Below are 20,622 nucleotides of genomic sequence, written 5' to 3'. Positions count from 1 at the left end.
TTTACTTCACATATGCAGAATATTAATGATGAAAGAGAATCATTCATCTAGAGACCTATTAATACCAGAGCCTCAAAATCATACACTTAGATTGCTCAATACCACACATATTTTTTCCTTGTGCCAGCAACTCCAGTTTAACTACATAAAATTTATTTCTTATAGAAAAGCTTTTAGCAGTGTTCATAAACTCTTACATACTCATAGATTGTTACAAGTTTTCTTTTTCTTTCTATTATTTTTAGTTCATACCAAAAGCAAAATGATTGTTCTCTAGTAGGAGACTACACTGCAATAGCCCTGCCCAACAGAAGCGTTAAAAAAATGAATGACACTGCCAAATGCTGGTAAGGAAGCAGAAAACTGAATCTTTCATCATTGCCAGGAGGAATGTAAAATGGTACAGGCATTTTGGAAAACAGTCCAGCACTTTTTATAAAATAAACAGGCAAGTACTGTAAGGCTCAGAAATTGTACTTATCTCAGAGAACTGAAAACTTACTTCCACAAAAAAGTCGATACATTAATGTTCATAGAAGCTTTATTTATAATAGCCAAAATGTGGAAACAATGAGAAGGTGCCTCAGTGAGTGAATGGTTAAACAAACTGGTACATTTGTACTATTGAAGGCCACTCAACAACAAAAGAGGAAAGAATTATTGCTACAACAATAATTGGATCGATCTCAAAGGCATTCTGCTGAGTGAAAAAAGTCAATTTCAAAAAGTCAAAACTGTATGCTTCCATTTATATCACATTCTTGGATGGTGAAGTTAGAGTGATGGAAAATAGATTTGTGGTTGCCATGGTTTAGAGGTTGTGTGGGGAGGGGGGGTACTTAACATGAAGTGGTGGCAGGGGAAGATCTTTCTGGTGGAGGAATCCTGCGTATGTTGACTGCAGAGGTAGTTACATTAACCTTCACATGTTATAAAAGGACATAGAACTATGTACATACATTGTACCGATGTCACATTCCTGGCTTTTATATTACACCATAATGGTAAATGTTATAACCATTGGAAGATGAGTGAAGGGCATACAGGTCCTTTGCAAACAAATTTCGTAATCTCCTGTGAATCTAAATTATTTATAAAAATATTACTAAAAATTAAATATATATAAAATAAAATAAAGAAATAAAATCTTGTAACATGTTAAATTGGATGGAACACAATGATAATAAGCATATACTGTGACTTTCCAAGGCCTCTGGGCCTACATTGTCACCCCACGTTTACTTTTTTGGTTACTTGTGTATTACCTGTCTTCTTCTACTCTATTGTAAGTTTCAAGAGGGCAATAACTTCGTTCTGGTTTGCTCACTGTTGAATCCCAAGAGCTTAGATCGATGCTTCCATACAGTTAATAAAAATCTGGTGAATGAGACAAGTAAGGCAGTATATCCACTGCTTTACCATATTTAGGTGATAATTTAGGGTAATATATCAGAAGTTATACTCATAGTCTAGGATTCAGATCATTATAATTATATGAATCATACCAAAACACTTTTTTATCTCCTACCTTTCCATTTGATCTTGGATTTTTATTAACCAAGTAATTGTAGACACATGGTTACTCTAAACAATGCTTTTGTAAATTCTAAGTAAAAAAATAAATGCCTTGTTAATCTTGAAGTATACAACTTGACACTGTAAAACACAAAAATAATTTTTAAAACATAAAGTTCTACTGTATTTTTAAACTAATAATAATGTTGACTTTAAAAAGTTGAAACATCTGGTCAAGATGGAGGCATAGGCAGACACACTTCACCTACTCCACAACCATGGAGAGAATTACAACTAGATTTCAAAACAAATAATACCGAGAGCCATCAGAAAATCAGGCTTTATGGAAGCCCAACAACTAAGAATTTAAAGAAGCCGCATCCATCCAGACAAGTAGGTGGGGTGGAGTCTTCCAGAAGGGCAGAGAGGTGTGGAGACACAGTGCAGCGTGATGAGGGGGTGGTAGTGGTAGAGCAGATGGTCCCAAACTCACATATGGTGGATAAAAATTGGGAGGGATACTTTGGAGGTGAGTGATCCTATCCCCAATCATAGGGAGGCCACACCACACAGCCCAGGGTTCCAGTGCCAAGAAGATAAATCCCCATAACTTCTGGCTATAAAAACCAATGGGGGCTGGGGAGGTGGAAGAAACTAACAATGTTCAGGAGACTCAGCTTAAAGGGCCCACACAGACTTGGAGTGTACACAAACTTACCCATTCTGTGATTTACCACCAGGGCAACAGCTGGAAGGGTGCCAGTCGCACGAGGGAAGTGGGTGAAGTGACTAAAAACAGGGTGAGTGCTGGGCACTCCAGAAGCCAGGCAGTGGCATTGTCTCCTCTCTGAGCCCTCCTCCGACACACAGCCACAGACTGGGAAAGTGGGTCACCCTGCCTTGGGGATTACCTAAGGCTCCACCCCATGCAATGTACAAGTGCCTTTTCTACCATAGGCCACGCTACCAAGACAGGGAGTTAAAGCAGCTCTACCTAATACACAGCAACTAACACAAGGAGGCTGCCAAATTGAGGAGACAAACAAATATGTCTTATTGAAAGAACAGACAAAATTCCAGGAAAAGAACTAAATGAAATGGAGATAAGTAACCTATCAGATGCAGAGTTCAAAATACTGGTGATCAGAGTGCTCAAAGAACTCAGTGGTACAGCAACAGCATAAAGGAAGAAATGAAGGCTACACTAAATAAAGAAAAATCTACAGGGAAACATCAGTGGAGAAGAGGAAGCCAGGATTCAAGTCAACAATTTGGAACATTAGGAAAAATTAGCATTCCAGCAGGACAGCAAAGAAGAAGAATTTAAAAAATATGAGGATAGTATAAGGACCCTCTGGGACATCTCCAAGTGTACCAACATGTGAATCATAGGGAGGTCAGAAGGAGAGGAAGAAGAGCGAGAAATTAAAAACTGATTTGAAAAAATAACGAAAGAAAACTTCCCTAATTTGGTAAAGAAATAGACATACAAGTCTAAGAAGCACAGAGTCCCAAACAAGTTGGACCCAAAGAGGGCCACACCAAGACACATCATAATTAAAATGCCAAAGGCTAAAGATAATGATAGAATCTTAAAAGCAGCAAGAGAAAAGCAGAGAGTTATGTACAAAGGAGTTCCCATAAGACTGTCAGCTGATTTCTCAAAAGAAACTTTGCAGGCAAGAAGGGAGTGGTAAGAAGTACTCAAAGTGATGAAAAGCAAGGATCTAGTCTACCCAGCAAAGATTATCATTTAGAATTGTAGGGCAGATAAAGCAATTCCCAGACAAGGTAAAGCTAAAGGAGTTCATCATCGCTGAGCCATTTTACGTGATATTTAGAGGGACTTATCTAAGAAAAAGAAGATCAAAACTATGAATATTAAAAAGGGAACAAATTCACAACTATCAACAACTGAATCTAAAAAAAAAACAAACTAAAGGAACAGAATCATAGATATGGAGATCATTTGCAGGGAAGGGGAAAGGGGAGAATGGGGGAAAATGTGCAGGGACTTGGAAGCATAACTGGTAGGTACAAAACAGACAGGGGGGTGTTAAGAACAGTATAGGAAATAGAGAGGCCTCAGAACTTACATGCATGACCCATGGACATGAACTAAGGAGGGAGGGAATTACTGGAGGGAAGGGGACCCTGGGTGGAGAGGAGCAATGGGTGAAAATTGGGGCAACTGTTAATAGTGTAATCAATAAAATATTTTTTAAAGTTGAAACAATATAGCTCAAATACATTAGAATAGCTCTTAGGCTATTTCACAGGAATAGGAAGATCATGTAAAAAGATAAGATAAAAGAAAATAATTTTGTGTTCATTAGTAATAAAGGCTTTCTTATCATCACTATCACTTTGAATCCAAAGAGTCCCATTGAAAGCATTTGTTTGTTTCAATACATGGATGTATCTTGTTCTCCTACTCACTCACATAAGAAACTTCTGAGCTAAAATCCAAAAGTGTAATTTTACCTGATTTTGCCCTTAGCACTGTATGTGAGCTATGTGGCATCCCCCACTGGGGGCCACAGCAGTCCCACGGGTCCCTGGACACTGCCATCAGCAGAGGACCTAAGGATCTCCACACCAGAATCCTCCATGCTGGCACAGGACTAGATTTAGGTGCGACGTCTCCATTGGGGCACAAAGCATCCCATTGCTGGCTGTGCTGTGACAGCACTTTTTGGGGAATTGGGTGTATACTTCTGGATAGGATGAGGCTTGAGGGCTCAGCTTATGCCAGGAGGCCACGGGATGCAGCACAGTGCAAAGATCATGATATACTAAGTTCTACTCAGCTCAGCCACTAACCAGCTCTGAGCAAACCTCTCTCAGGACCAATTAGTGTTTTCCAGACAGCAGGGTGAGGGTGGGGGGAATGGGCCCAAAGGTACAAATGTCCAGTTATAAAACAAGAAGTCATGGGAATGTAAAAACAGAAAACAAACAAACAAAACCTCACTAAGACTCAAGTTAATAAAGAGGAGTCCCGACCACGCTGGTCCTTATGTGAGCAACAAATGACACAGTAGATATAACGGATGTCCGCTACATAATCGTTTTAACTTAGTTGTTGCATTGGTATTTTATGGAAATATTTCAGCTGTACAGCCCAGTTGGATGCAATGCTTGTTACATTTCAACAGGTTATATATAACGTCTCCTGATGGCAACTGGAGTTAGCCATAAATGTGGATGGAACAAATGCCCTAACGTGTGGTGTGATTTCAAGAATGTGAGGAAAACCCTGACACTCACGACGCATCCTGTTTCACATGTTGGCTGATACCAACTCCGTTAGTGGAGAATATTTATTTTAACTTAAGGCTTTATTTTTATAAAAACTCATATTATCCCCCTCTATTGTATACTTTTAATTTTTTATTTATTGATTTTGTAGAGAGAGAGAGGAAGGGAGAGAGAAAGAAACATCAGTTTGTTGTTCCACTTATTTATGCATCTACTGGTTAATTCTTGTATGTGCCCTGACCAGGGACTGAACCTGCAACCTCGGGGTATTGGGACAATAGTCTAACCAACTGTGCTACCTGACCAGGGCCCCTACTCTACACTTTTGAAAAGCATCTAACTTAGGTGTCAACCAAAGACAAGAAAGCTTTTAGGGCCAAAGGAATCTGAAGCAGGTCCCACCAGTAAAATGTAGAAGGATGGAAAGATGCTTGCTTCGCTACCTGTATTTGAATAAAGAACAGTTTATTGATAATTTGAAAGAATGATTCCCTAGTGGTGGAATTTGGGGCATAGAAACTGCCCTGGGTGGGAAGGTCACAGACGTGTGAGGGCAAGAGTATCCTCCAAGTGTCCCCGAAGTCGCTTCGGCAGCAGGCCCTCCCACTTACTAACCCTGCGAACTGATAACTGCGAGTCTCATTTTAATGTAGAGAATGGGCATATGAAGAGTACTCTCCTCGCAATGTTTTTCTATGGTCAGAGTGAGATGGTGCATGTAAAGTGTGGAGCACACTGCCTGGCCACTATCCAGTCTTCCATAAAAGTGAGTAACCACCAGCACCATAATAATAACCAGACTATAATATAACGAATGCTTAGGAAATTACACATTTCATTTGTTCAGGCAGCTTACGCTTTTATTTCACTATCAACATTGGCTATGGTCTCTTATGTAAACCATACTTAGTTAATTTTTAGTTTAGTTTAGGCAGAGTATGGAAGCAAAATGGTTCTATGGCTTAACAACTTTTTCTGATGCAAGAGAAACAAACACTCTACCACCCAATTCTGGCTGTGAAAACCTGACTGCACAGGACTATGTCATAGTGTTATTACCCTGTCCTGTTCGTGGGCTTCCCCTCATCCAAACTGGCATGCAAGTCACAGAACTGCACTCTGGTTGGCTTTCCATCTGGAATACAAACTGCAGCTAACAGGCTGAACCTGAGGGCCACAGTGGTCCTGAGCAGGAACAGCCTCTTCCTGAAAGCTGGACCACAGCCACCAGCTCATTAAGAATTCTTGTGTCAGTTCTTGAACTTTCAGGGGTTCCTGTGCTAAAACCAAGTTAGCAGAATATCAGATGGTTCTGTCACTGCTAGGGGACATCAGTAACATGAGCGATAACAGAAAAAGACAAAAGTAAGACAACCAACGTGGAAAATTCTGACACTGCTGTGAATCAGTCAATTTGGATTTTAAAAATAAGCATTTTGAGGGTCATTTTTAAAGCCAGAGCCATTTACTAGTGGACCATAAACTCCCTTCACAGCAGAAATGCCAGAACAACCTCTACGTTTCAAAGGCACAACTTAGTCCTTTTATAAACAAATGTAAACAGAGTCAGATATTTTCTTTTCCTCAGTTTATTGCAAAACAATAGTTGTTTTAAAAAAAGATTTTTCTTTGTACAGGTCCAATAAATGATGATATTTTAAAGCAGATTTTAAATGTACCACCCAAAGCTCTAAAACATTATTTTTTACAAACGTATCTTCTTGATTTTTCCTTCTCGGGTATTTGTGTAGAAATAACTCTCCCATGTCTGCTCTGTGACATGAAGTAAATAATAAAGCTAGAAATAATCTACGGGTGTGTGGAGTAGATTATTCATGGTGCTTTTTGTTGTTTGAGGGAGTTGTCTGTTCCCTGGGATTTGTTTAGGCTTCACTGCCTTTCTCTCTGTTCTGTGGCCTTTTATGTGCCCGAAAAAACAAAGTTTGGGGGCTTATCAAGAATGCCATTGTGTTTTCCCGGAGAACTTGAACTCTACTGTACTTAGACGATAATAACAATAATAATAATAATAAAAAGCAACAACAAACAAAATGACCCATTCCCTAAGACTCGATGAAAGCAAGAACATCAGGAAGTTTTTGAACCAAACGGAAGGATAAATAAACATGAGTATTAAGCTAACATTTGTTCACAGGATGAAGCCAAAGCAGAGACAGCTACTTCTGTCTTGAAGAGTTTGCATTCTTTCTTGCCTCAGAAACTGCTCACACTGCTTAATTCCACAGCCCCATTATTTCAAGGTTGACCTTAGATTCCACCTTCTCCATGAAAACTCCAGTTAAACTAATTTATCTTTTTCCTTGAACTTGCTTAAAGTACTTTCACTATCAATGTTTTTCATCTGGGGACTTAATCTTCTAGGGCAGGGGTGTCCGACCTGCGGCCTGTGGGCCGCATGCGGCCCAGGATAGCTCTGAATGCGGCCCAAGGCAAAATCGTAAATTTACTTCAAACATTATGAGATTGTTTTTGTGATTACGTGTCGCAGTATATTTACTGTGTGGCCCAAGACAACCCTTCTTCTTCCAGTGTGGCCCAGAGATGCAAATAGTTGGACACCCCTGATCTAGGGCTTGATGTTGCGATTTCACTGTTATTTCATTGCTTCAAGGGTCATTTCTCCCTATGTTGCTGTGCATTATAAATTTCTGGAGGCTGCAGATGTCTCACATTTCTGTGTCTCCCCACTCCCCAAGGCTGGGCACAGGGCCAGGAACACAGCAGACAGGGAAGTGAGCCTAGTAGAGCAGAGCTATTCTGATACTGATGCAACATGGTTCCTGCAAATCCTGTAAGAGCCACGGCTGAGAGTTGATGAGAAATTACTGAGTGGTCCATTTCAGTCAGATAGAAAGTGACTTTTACCACTCTTGCAATTCTCCCCCCAAAAGTGGGATTTTGCAGTACAGCTAACAGTGGAAGGGCATGTGGCGTGCGGAGTACAGGTGTGGCACAGACGCACCTGCTGGAGCCAAGGTCCCAGCTCCACTGCTTCCCAGCTGTGTGGCAAATGACATGTGTGTGTGCGTTCATTTCCTCCTTTGTAAAATGGGGATTAAAAATAATAGGAGCTAATAATTGTTCAACACTGTGTGAAGAAGCCCTATTTCTAACTTCTTCAAGTGTTTAACTCATTGAGTCCTCACACCTACCTTAGGAGGTAGGCACTATTGCTACCCCATTTTACAAGTGAAGAAACTGAGATAGAGGGAGGGGTACCTTTCCCAGAATTACACAGTTAAGCAGCAGCACTGGGACTCATATCCAAGCAGGTGGAACTTACCAGCTCAACTTTAAGGTACGTTGCCTCACATAAAATTTATCTGACCTTTTCTTTAAGGATTAAACCACCTGATACATTTAAATCATTTAAATATATTTAATATTTTATTTTAATATTAAAAATGAAAAAGTGGTCAACTCAATAAAAGCTCATTGTATCATGTTTACATGTATGTCAGGGTTTAGGTTCCAAAAGTCTTACAACTAATTTAGACAAAAAATTATTCACATAGCCCTGGCTAGTGTGGCTCAGTGGGTTGCGTGTCGTCTCACAAAGGGAAAGGTTGCCAGTTCAATTACCAGTCAGGGCACATGCCTGGGCTGTGGGCCAGATCCCCAGAAGAGGGCATGCAAGAGGCAACTGGTCAATGTTTTTCTCTCACATTGATGTTTCTCTCCCTCTCTTTTTCCTTCCCTTCCCTCTCTTTAAAAATAAGTACATAAATCTTTAAATATACTATTTAAATTTTAAAAAATTTTTTGTTTATCTTTAGAGGGGAAGGGAAGGAGAGAGGGAGAGAAGTACTAATGTATGGTTGCCTCTTGTGTGCCCATGCTGGGAACTGGACTGCAAACCAGGCATGTGCCCTGACTGGGAATCGAACCATGATCCTCTGGTTCGCAGGCCCATGCTCAATCCACTGAGCTACACCAGCTCAGGGCTAAATTTTTAAAAAATATTTAGATAATATCGTCCAACTTAAAATGTGCCAATACAATCTCTGCCCAGAGGCAGAGAACTCTTAGGAGAACTATATACAAATATAAAAATATTAAGCAAACCAATGTTAAAAGCAACACTAACTGGTGAGAAAAAGCTCATTAGAGCTACAAGGGGCAAGTTCAGATTGTCCTTGCCCCACCCACAGAGTCTTATCTCCCAGGGCTTTAGGTACCCGAGACGATTCTGGTATAAATACTCATAAACCACACTCCAAACACATTATATAGACTGCACCTGAGTGAGTGCCGTATTAGAGTGGGAGACCGTACCCATAATATGAGGAGGTGCTGATGGAGAAGCCCAGTGGAAACAAATGGAGAGAGATGGAGCTGAAGCTCAGGGAACGTTTCCCAGAGGAGGGGGACTAGCATTCCAAAACAAGGATATCAATAACGCTCTCAGAAACGTACCCCCTGGCTCAGTTAAAAGACTAATAACACACATCAGAAAAACTAATAGTGTGAATAATTTATCAATTCCACCATGTTCTCCTAGGAGCCTAAATGTTCTGTACATTAATAATTGAGTCTTCGTAAACCAGAACTGTTGTGAGCAAGAAGAGCAAAGTATGTTAATACCATTAAATCCTTGCTATTTCATTTCCCCCCCAATAATCCTTTTTTTTTTTGCATGCTTCTTTTATTACTACACAGAAATAACAGATTCCTGCACTTATGTGATGGATATATGTATTAATTCATTAATTCATTCATTTATTAATTCATTCTGCAAACATTTATTGAATGTATAATCCAAGCACAGTGTTAGGCCCTAAGGTTAGAAGCATGATTCTTATGCCAGCCAGGATGAGGACTATATTGGCCATCTAATGAAGAAGACAAAAATGAAACACAGGTGAGTTTTCCATGAGACAAATACTATAGTAGACACAGATGGGCTACAAGTCACAGAGGGGACTCAGAGGAGGACTGGTCAAAAGCATACATGGGGAGCATTCTAGAAAGCTTTCAGAGAGCAGTAATAAAGTTCTCACTGTCAAATCTAAAGGCAGATTCCTCAAACATGCTGCTGCTTCCAACACTATTCAATACTCTGTCTTGAGATTTCTTTTTCTGTAAACTTTTGTGATGAAACCCTTAATATTTTTGTCTCTAATTTTCCATAGTTCCTTTTCCAGTTCCATGACGGCACTTCTGCTCAAGTCTATTAATGTGGTTCTTTAACCATAATTGTTACTTTTGGTTTGGGCCAGAGATTCTTACTCCTTATTGTCCTTCAAAATTACTGCAAAATCCTTTAAAAAATGTACAGCTGCCCCAGCCTTCCCTTGTCTCTTGGGGGTCAGGGCCAGGATACGTGGGTCATGTTTTTTCTTTTTAAGCTCCCAGGTGATTCTTAATACCTGCCAGGAGGAGTACTACCTGCTTAGTGACTTCTAAGCAGGCTTAGGCCTTCTTTCCTCCAAGTGTTGAAAGCAGAGTTTGTTCATTGTTATATTATTCCCACTCATTGGTTTTCTGAACTGGCAACAGCACCGGGCCCGAAAATAGACAACCGCCCAAGAACAGCAGAGCAAGAAGTCAGCTTTCCAGACTTCTCTACCCTTAATAACATGAGATCAAGTCGACTACAGCCATCTGGGGCCTCAAAGCTGCAGCACACTCCTCTTGTCCTTGGTCACTTGTGCATGACCCTTGGGTCATCTATCCTTTCTGCAATCTTCTCTCTGCTCCTGTCCCTTCAAAAGTTCACAACTGATTCTTATGGAAATAGAGATTCATAGTAAACAATCTGTTTCCTTATTCTCGCACCCTCCACTGTTTAAATGAAAGTTGCTCACTTTCCCTAACCCTGGTTTCTCGCATGCTAACAAAAGCTTCTTTCTCAATCAGCATCACCCTTTTGCTTCAGTTAAATTTATTAGAGGAATGAATGAACAACAAATTAATTATGTCTAAAATTTTCCTAAAATAATACTTCCAGAATTCACATTCAAACAATTCACCATTTAATTACTGCTTTCTGTCAGCCTTTCAAATTATACTAATACAAAGTTTTCTTTTTATTATTTCAAAATGCTTATGTTAGTTCACTTGTTTAAAAAAATTACTTAAAAAAATAAATTTGGTTTAAAAATTACTTTTTTAAGTAATATCAATTGCAATATTGCCAAACACATACACAAATATATTTACACATATACAATATTTTTACAAATATTAAATTAGAAAAAATATTTCTACTCCTGTCACAGTATATAATAACATCACCTTATTAAGTTCCTTCAAACATGGCTATTAGAAGTATTCTGGTCTAATTACTTGCTCCTGAAAAAAATTCCATCTCATAATTATCCCTTTCAGGTCCTACATACATTTGCTTGGTTATAGGCAGACTTCTCCTGAGCTTAAAAAAATAAACAAACTCTATTTTCATTCCCAGAAGACTTAGTCTTCTTTAGTCTTTAAATCTGCACTGTTCAATAGGGTACCCACTAGCCACTTAAAATATGGCTAGTTCAAATTGTATGCTACGAAATACACTCTGAATTTTAAAGAGTTAATACAAAAATTTTTTAAAAGCCAATAACTTTTATAATGATTACATGCTAAATGATACTATTTTAGATATATTGGGATAAATTAAGCATTTTTAATTAATTTAATTTTCTTTTTTAAATTTTGTAAGGGGTGAGTTTCAGTATCTGTGGCTTTCAAAGAATTGGCTCATTTCATGTAGTTGTCAAGTTTATGTGCAGAGTTGTTCCCAGAATTTCCATCTTAGATTTTAATGGGGATCACGGTGAACCCCATTAGGGATCGCTGTGAAAGATGGGGATCTTTCATGAAAGATGTCCCATCTTTCACGCCTAACACTGCCAATTTTCTTCTTCTCTCGTTTTTTCCTTTTTCCATCTGCCAAAAGGCTTATCAATTTTATTGAGTTTTTCATTTTCTCTTGTTTTTTTTTCCAATTTATTTGATTTCTGCTTTCCTCTTCATTTTTTCCTTCATTCTGCTTGCTTTGGTTTTAGTTTGTTCTTATTTTCTAGTTTCTTAGGGTGAAAACTTAAATTGTTGACTTGAGACATTTGTGCTTATCTAATATAAGTATTTAATGCTCTAATATTTATATGTAGCTATTAGAAAATTTAAAATTACATGTGACCTGCATTTACGGTTTGCATTATATATTTCTATTTATTGTTGCTCTGAGAAGTATAACACATTAGCGAAGGGTTTTCCTTCTAACACATTAGTAAATGTTTAATAGGCAATGGGATCAATGAATCAAAGACTGTCAGGTTCTCAGAAAGCTGTGTGCAATAGCCTTGAGTGGATTTGGTTTCTCTAGTTCCAATTATGTAAAGACTTGGGATATGTTTTGAGCTGAAAAAAATTTTTTGACATGGCAGGGCCACATGGAGCCCATTTATTCTAGTTAACTAGAGATAGCACCCTCTATATTTTTGTCTATTATTTTTCATAAAGAAAATTAAAACATACATACAAACCCAAAGGGAAGCATTGAGCTGCAATTTAAATAAAAAAAAACATGTCTTATGACTAAATTTGAGAGCTTGTGGTTCTTGAATTCCCCAAATGCTAACAGAGTAATTTGGATTTAAGAAAATTAGATCACCATCTACATAATCTAAGTGAAGGAACTGAAAGGTGAGACTGCTTTCTCATTGCCTCCTCTCTCTTCTCATTTCACTGGCTTGACAATGCCTGAAAATTGTACCATGGGAGCCTCCTAAAAGGCCCTCCAACCTGAAACCTGGGGCTTTGGTTTCCTCTCTCTGTTGGACACGTCCCACCACAGTGTCTGTGAAACCAAGCAGCTTGGAGAACAGGGGGAAGTAAACAGCAATGCAAATTTATCATGAGCTCCGAGATCTCATTCTCATTTAAGTACAGTGCACACATCTTTCAGTTTTAGAAAGACCCACTGCTTTTCGAACAGAATGCAGAAAGTATATTTGCATCCTAGCATTTTATCTAGCTCAGCAGTATTAAAGGCTGTGAGGGAAGGTGAGTGGGTCCTGTGCTGCTGTCTTAACTCAGCCACTGCTCATTTATATTTCCCGAACCCACAGTCAAATCTCAGACCAAGACTTTTGTCATAATGAATAAGATCTATGGGTTCTACTTTCCATAAGAAATATTTGTATATTATAAAGAAGAACTACTTTCTAAATAAATAATGAATAGCTTGGGAACTACAGGCCTATGGTCTCAAAAAGGCTCATTGTGATCCTGGCTTTTGACCCAGTTTTCAAATAGGAATGTGTTTGGCGACAAATACCATAAAGCCCAAGCAACCTGCTTAAACACCTAAGAATTTGTCTATGTCACAGCAAGAAGCCTGGGGCTCAGCATAATCTTCCACCGTATGAAAGAAGGATAAACAATCAGTTTATAAACACAGTCCCCAATTGTTGGGTATTATTTTGTTTCCAGTTAGGGTATTCTATTAAAACACCTGTAAAAGATGCTCAATGTCATAGCCAAGCATCTTCAAATCTATGCCCTCATAGTGTTATTTCATACTGTGGAAGATTATGCTAGGCCCACGCTTCTTTTTGTGGCACAAACTCTTGGGTGTTTCAGCCAGTGTTGGTTGGGCTTTACGTATTTGTCATGAAATAAACACCAGATAAATAGCCACCATAGCTGTTGCCCTCTGTTCCTATCATCTACTGCTATGTAACAAGCCCCTGCAAGTTCTAATGACCTAAAACCACAATTATTTATTTTGCTCACAATTCTCAATGTGGGCAGAGCTCAGTGGCAAGATTTGTCTCCACTCCATGCAGGTCAGCTGGGAAGCCTGACCAGGCCTGGACAGTCTACTTCCAACATGGGTGCAGAGGGTCACTCACACGACTGACAGCAGGGATCTCAGCCAGAGCTGCTGCCGAGACCCTCGGTTCCTCTCCACACGGACCTCCCACAGTGCTGCTTGACTTCCTCACAAGTTGGTTGGGTTCCAAGAGTGACTATTTGAAATCACAGGAATTAAAAGCAGCCAGTCTCTTGAGACGGGGCCTAGAAACAGCCACAGCATCATCTAGGCTGTATTCTTTTGGTCAAAGCAGTCCCAGAGTCTGTGCAGTTTTAAGGGATTGGGCATAGACCTACTTCTCAATAGCAGGAGTACTGAGAAAATGCACAGACATTTTAATCTACCATAATCTTCCATCGTATTGAGTCCTCCTAGACTTGTCCAAAAGTTGTGTTGGCTACAACCAGACCATGCTCTGTTTCCTGCAGAAATGTGGAAGATGCCTCTCTGTCTCCCTGACTCTGTGTCACTGGTGTCACATCCAATGGATGTGGAGAAATTTTAAATGGAGATGATGCTGCCATTTAAAATTTCTCAGGGTGGGGTGGCTGGGTTGACAGTAAGTGGTGTGGCCAACAGTATGGGAGATGGACATTAAGAGGTCAGTGGCTAAAGACCTATGAGAAGTCAAAAGTCCTTTTCACCGGAGATCTCACGTTCTTAGACCCATATGCAAAGAGGAAGCACATGGTTCATGATCCCATGACATTACTGTGGTAAGATATACAATAGATATGAAGCTTCCTTCTTCTTACAGATAAAATGCCTGAGGTCCAGAGGGCTAGTCCATAGCCAGAAGACTGGTTTAAAAAGACAAAAGACTCTAGAATCCAGAACAACAAGCACCCTTTGAAGATGCATCCTGTTAAATGAAAAACCCTTTCCCAACTGAGCTCCTGAGTAGACTCAAGTACACAAATTTAAGCAAAGCTGTTAGGGAGAGCTGAATTGCTCCATCAAAGAAAGCATTTCCCCTAGAATTGTGAGCCTGGACAGAGGCAGGGGTGGGGGAGAAAGAGGTGACCTGAAAGACCCAGATGGCCGTGATCTTCCACCACCCACGGTTCCTCAGTGGACCTGAAAATGATGGCTGGTCACCAACTGTTAGTGGGACCTGGAAAGGAGATATAGTTTCAAGTCCACATTGACTCCAGGGACAGGAGTCTATGAAGGAACTAGAGGCGTGGGAGACCATGGGAGAGCAAACCTCTAAGGATGGGCAAGAATTGAGAAGAAGCCGTTGGGTTTCCACAATTCATGGAAAACGTATAATCTCTAGTTGTTAGCCAAATGACACAAGCAAGTGGCATAATTAGAGCTAAAGCATAGACCTTTTGATTCCTGTTTCCCACCATACTGTGGTTTCATAGATACACAGAGGACTTCCTGGTGGCCAGGGACTGAAGACAGCACAGAGCCCCGAGCAAGGCACTGTCTAAACAGGAAAATAAATTCTGGATTTGAAAGGACCCTGCTTCTGCACTAATTCTATCTTGAACTTCTCAGTCTGATTTACCCAATTACTTTTACTATTGTCCAATCAGAAAACCACTATTAGCACAAATCAAATGCAGATCAGATCTGCCTCTAAATCTAGGGAGCAAGTATACATTCTGGCCACGACGTTCAAAGAAGCCATATTAAAGTACTAAAAACACAGTACGTCTGGTCCTTGCAGGCCTCTGAGTCCAACCCCTTTGATCTTCGTGATGGCACTCATTTGCCTGTGAGGATTATTACTCACGGGACTAGGTATTACTCACAGGACTGGCTGCATCACGGGTCTCCATCCTCAGAAGGGAAAACCACCTGGGTTTACTGCTTTACCTGTCACTGTCTTAAAGTTCTTAACAGTTTTATCTTTGGACATGTGTTTTATAAGTGAAGACTCATGGGGCGCCAGAGGCAGTACTGGAGGACTGGAGCCTAATTGCACACGTCATCCTTCCTCCTGGGGATAGACTCTTTGTTATCCTGTCTGCTTCCCGCCCCTGCTCAGTGACCTCTGCCATCTGCCCCGGCAGGGGTCAGGACATAGCTCAGCGCAAGGGGCACTGAGCCATGGCCGAGGCCCAGTGCCTGAGGGTCTGTACTCACTCCACACATATCCTCACGCCTCAACGAGCTACTCGTCAAAGAGCAGATTGAAAACCAACAAAAGAAATACCATGACTGGTCAAGAAAAAACTTTATCCTGCTTTTTGAACAGGGAGTCTAAATTTTCATTTTGCACGGGGCCCCACAAATGACATAGCTGGCTCTGATTAGATATGCTATCTGGTAATCACATGCCAATATTATTTTTAGATTCTTAACTAAATAACCATAACAACTCTGATTTACGAAGTGTTTTTTTCTTGCTTTCAAGAACTCTTCATATTAAACACAAAATCAGATATTTTCAATAGTTGGACAGAAGGGAAAAAACCCTCCATATTACCCTTGCCAGCAGGTATCATTAACAATAGCAAGTCTGGACCTGCTGCTGTGACTTGACACTATGATGCATGAAATGGAAAAATGATGGAATATTTTCTCACTGAGGCAGCCAGGAAAAAAATCACTTATTTCTCCACAGTAACAATAATTACTCCCTATTTTCTATCACAGTATGGAAAGTTTTTAAAAACTCTAGTTACTTCTCTCCAATGTTGGTGTTTGCCCGTGAATAACCGCAGTGCTTTCCCACGCTCTCTCTCTCGGGCGTTAAAAGAGCCACAGACCAGTGACGAGAGAGGAGCCAGGAGGAAATGGAAGAAGTGATGTTTTATGTGTTTTCAGTTTTGTATCTGCATTGTAATTTAGTGTCTTTCTTACCTTAAGCTTGGCCAAAAGAAGTTCGTGATCATGAAGAAGTTTCTGGGTTTCATCTTGATTGCTACCGATTTCTAAAATATTGGGCTGTGATTCAGCCAGCTGAAGTTGTACCCATTTACCACACTAAAAATAAAAATGAAATGAAAAGTACTTTTAGTTCCTCTTGTTCCTTCCCCTTCACCCTTCTCCTCCTCTTCTTCTTCTTCTTCTTTTTTTTTTTTGTGTTTCCAGTTGTACTGTGAACACTTTATTCTTTTACACAGAGATGTGCCTCAATAAATTGAAATACAACAGGTCTAACATAAATCCATGCCCTGCCTTTTCCTTTTTTATCCTTAGGGTAAGTTCTTTTCTCTCGGCATGTTGGATTTAAATTTAAAATTCCCAAATGAGGGACACATACAATAGATTATATACTATTGAATATTACAAAATTGCAAAATAATCTGCATAACTGTACATTTTGTGAATGCCTTTTAGGCTGACCAGTGTCTTTCCATTGACCTTGGGAGTTCAACCAGAAAAAATAAACAACAGATGAAACAACTGATTTGCATCTTGTTTCAAAGTTAAAACATAACATTTTCTAACTTTTGCTCTTGAGTATTCAATAAAGTATGCAGGAAAATGTCAGTAAAATTAGACACATGTGACAACTGCCATTTGGAAGCAGCCAACGTGTTTTCCACGCTCAGGACTTTCACTGCTCAGACGCAACTGATCACTGCGTTTCCTGAGGAACTGCTTTTCCAAGAAGCAACAACTGATTAAGCAAGAGGTACCACTAACAGGCACATGCCCGCACATGGTGAATTGCTGAAATGAGGAAAACATATGTCTATTCTAGATAATTAGTGTCCTGGGACGGTTTGGAAACAAAAGGTCCATATAGATCAGACATAGGTACTTCTATCCCTTTAAGATGGACTTCGAACTTTGAATCTCTTGGGGTTTATTTCACACGGATGACAGTGAGCTGGGGAGGGGAGGCCAACGGAAGGTTCTTAGAAACACAGTTCAGTTAAAATAGGAATTTCCAGTGTCATTTTAGAGGGTTTTTCCTTACTATCTCTCTACCTCTGATTCTCCTATAATTTATTCATTCCATATGCATAATTCCTTATCCTGCTCTAAAAAAACATTCCATATTTGAGGGAAAGAAAAAGTTAACTCTTTTTGAACAATGAGTTTGCCTCTTTCACTGCTGAAATTTGCAGGCACTCAAAGCATCATAAAATCACATGCAAATTATCAACTTGTGCTCCTTTTGCTTCGGGCTTTCCCCCCATGTCCGCTCATTGCCTTTGAAGAGATGAGGGGGTATGGGAGAATGTGGGGGCACAGGACCCCACAGAGGTTTAGCCTGTTTCTGTGCGACCAAGTCTCCACAACACTGGGAAATGACTGGCTGGGAACACGCTGCATCCAGAGTCACAGAGGTAAACTGAATTGCTCAATAACGCCAAGTGCTGCTTTCCTGCTATAATTTTCACATGAACACAACATTCACAGAATTAAGTGATATTAAACAGACCTTTGTCATCCATGCTCTAATCAAAGGCCAGAAAAGTCCTTCACTTAAGCCTGGTGTGGTCCTGAAAGTAACTGGCTGGTAAGCACCAGCCTGTCTGCTGAATTCCCTTCATTAAACACTGGATTCCTTAGGTGGTGAACTGCCGAAATCCGAGCATAATGCTTCATGGGGTTTGCATGCGAAATAAAATCACGGTTGTCTTCTTCAACCCAAACCCATGTTATCATCTTTGCGAATGGACAAATTGCTTGACATAAAATGTGTCATAAAATAAGCCCCCCGTGGCTTCAATTTCCTGCTGTTAAGAGCAAATTTGACACACGCCCTTTGCACTTCCCCTGGCAGGGTCTTCGTTCTCCCAGCAAAGTGACAAGGACGTACTAGTGCCTCCCCCAGGTCACGGCCAGAACCTCTTACTAGGTGTCCTCTGTGTTCCATCATGCTCCAAACAATGCCACCCCCTATCTGCTGGGGCTTTCCTCTGCCCTCCTCCTCACACCCACTCTCAAAAGTCACAAATATTTCACAGGTCCACTTGACTCTTCAGCCTGGCAATCGTGAATTTATACTCATGAATGCCTTGCCTTTAAAAACCAAATTGAAAGTATATGGTTTAGTTCTTTTTGTTTTTTTTTAAGCTAAGCTGTTGTAAATTAACTGAAAGAGAAACTGTAGTAAGTGGCTGAAACTTTAAATAGAGGTTTCTCTTAGCTGCCGCTTTAAGCAAATACTAAGAGGCACTCGCTCTGCAGTCTTCTATGTGCTGTGTATTGCTGATTGTGTGGAATGTTCTTTAGGTTTATCCACACACATCAAGACGCCCATAGCCACCCAGAAAAAAGAAAGTTGTTAGCTTACCTTTATGACAGCTATAATGATTTTGGAGTCCCCCGCCTGCACAGCTACTGAACTGACTGTTGTCGTAGACAAGTCCACACCAGGACTTCCTTGGCTGGACATGGTACTTCAGAAGCAGACTTTAGACTTTGGGCAGCCTTTGTACAGATGTGCGTCTGCTGGTCATTTCAGAAGGCAACCACGGGGGTTACTTGGATTCATTCAGGGGAAGAGCTCAGCTCGCACTGATTACTCTGCCAGAAGGAAAGAACAGGAGGTTAAAAATAGACAACCCCATTGAGTTTATCATGAGGGAGAGAGAGGGGAGAGCCGGAGAGCATCGCCACACCCCTAGTATGGTAACACTGAGTGCCTGTTATTTTTGCCATTATCTTAAATGTAGAGAGGGCAGTTTCTAGCTCTCTTCCTATCAGCTGAGGTTTGATAGCAAATGGGAAAAAATTACATTCTGACAACCCAAACAAATTTTGCCATTGAATTTATATAGTTATAGTGGACTTTGAAACCAGCCAGTCATTGACCTGGATATTAACTTCTCAGGACTTCTGAAGTCTCTTCTATGCAAAAGAAAGCTCCCAAAATGTGCTTTAAAAATAAGTTCTGGTATTTGGTTTGGGGATTAGGCAAGCTACAAAATTGCTTGAAATATATTTTTAGATTAATCTATTTTTCTAGAACTTATTGCCTTTTGTCAAATACAGTTTTTATGGAATAATCACATTTCCTCAGAGACTCACATTTCTTAGAAACATTTAAAAATATTTCAACAAGCATTTTATCAGCACAAACCCACCATTTCAGAATTTCTTCCTGACTACTGTACTCCACTGAATAGCATTTTTAATCCCAGTTATTACAAATACAAAGAAGTATCACACTTTGCTGTTCCTTTTCAATGGCAGCAATAACTTTTTGCTTAATTAAAGTTTAACACTATGTATATTTTTCTACAGTGCAATAAAAGATAACATGGTACCTCATATTTGGGTTTTATTCTCCCATTACCTGTGCAGGAAAATTATAGACAGCTTTGAATGAGAGCCCATGAGTGGCATATTAATTCTGTTGCTAGAAACTCAGTGTGTCCCAAGTTGTCTGTGGTATTAAACAGCAGCTGTTGGATCCCTGTCAAAGAGCAGCTGAAAATAACACCGATGAGTGGGTTGGAGGTCAGACGCAAACACATCAGAGATACTGACTCCGATGCTGCTGGAGCCCCCAGAAGTCTCTGGGACAAAGCCAGAATGGAGGAGATAGCTAGAAACAGTTAAATGAATCCACTCCCTGTTACACCCTTAGTTCAATTTAAAAGCACGTTCAGGTTCAGGGCCAATGTTCAGAAGACTGAGTCGGCACCACTGCTTTGTTTTGCTAAGGTTCATGATAACATTCTTGAGTCAAGGTGGGGGGAGTGCGTTTACATATATTTCGGTATTCAGTGATGGTTTTTGTTTTCCAGAGCATGTCACAGCAGCTCTGCAATTATGTAGCCCTGTCCGAGGGTCTGCTCTCAGCACCTGCCTGCTGCTCCAACAAGAGGAGACCAGTCCTGGACTCAATAAACTTCACCTGATGCCATGAAGGGAGCATTGGGAGCAAGCTCAGGAGACCAGATGCCTAGACACCATGACCTAGAAAATACTGTAAATGGTATCATTTTATGGGAGGGATGGAGAACTTGCAGAGAACTAACTGAACCTGACCTCTTTGTTGAGGTTGCCTCAATGTTGCAGGCAGGCTCCTTCTGCTTGAGCAAATCATTGGTCCAAATAAACCAAGACAAACTGAATGAAACTAGTTT

At 40.2% G+C, this 20,622-nt stretch overlaps 1 protein-coding gene across 3 annotated transcripts in view; it reads right to left on the bottom strand.

Moving 5' to 3' along the window:
- The window catches only part of CCDC141 (coiled-coil domain containing 141), a 158,891-nt gene extending 139,711 nt beyond the window's left edge, over positions 1-19,180 (bottom strand). For all 3 annotated transcript variants that reach the window (XM_037044359.1, XM_037044360.1, XM_037044361.1), the window contains exons 1-2: positions 18,822-19,180; positions 16,430-16,552 (exon numbers count right to left, since the gene is read on the bottom strand). In XM_037044359.1, the coding sequence (XP_036900254.1) occupies positions 16,430-16,552; positions 18,822-18,923 (225 nt within the window). In that variant the 5' untranslated portion in view covers positions 18,924-19,180. The remainder of the gene's footprint in view (positions 1-16,429; positions 16,553-18,821) is intronic.
- Positions 19,181-20,622: the final 1,442 nt, after the last annotated feature.

The sequence above is a fragment of the Sturnira hondurensis genome, unplaced genomic scaffold (assembly GCF_014824575.4).
Source record: "Sturnira hondurensis isolate 20B ecotype Veracruz unplaced genomic scaffold, ASM1482457v3 Scaffold0004136, whole genome shotgun sequence".
NCBI classification, from domain to species: domain Eukaryota; kingdom Metazoa; phylum Chordata; class Mammalia; order Chiroptera; family Phyllostomidae; genus Sturnira; species Sturnira hondurensis.
Note: the sequence above shows the minus strand (reverse complement) of the source record. Positions and strands in the feature narration are given on the sequence as shown.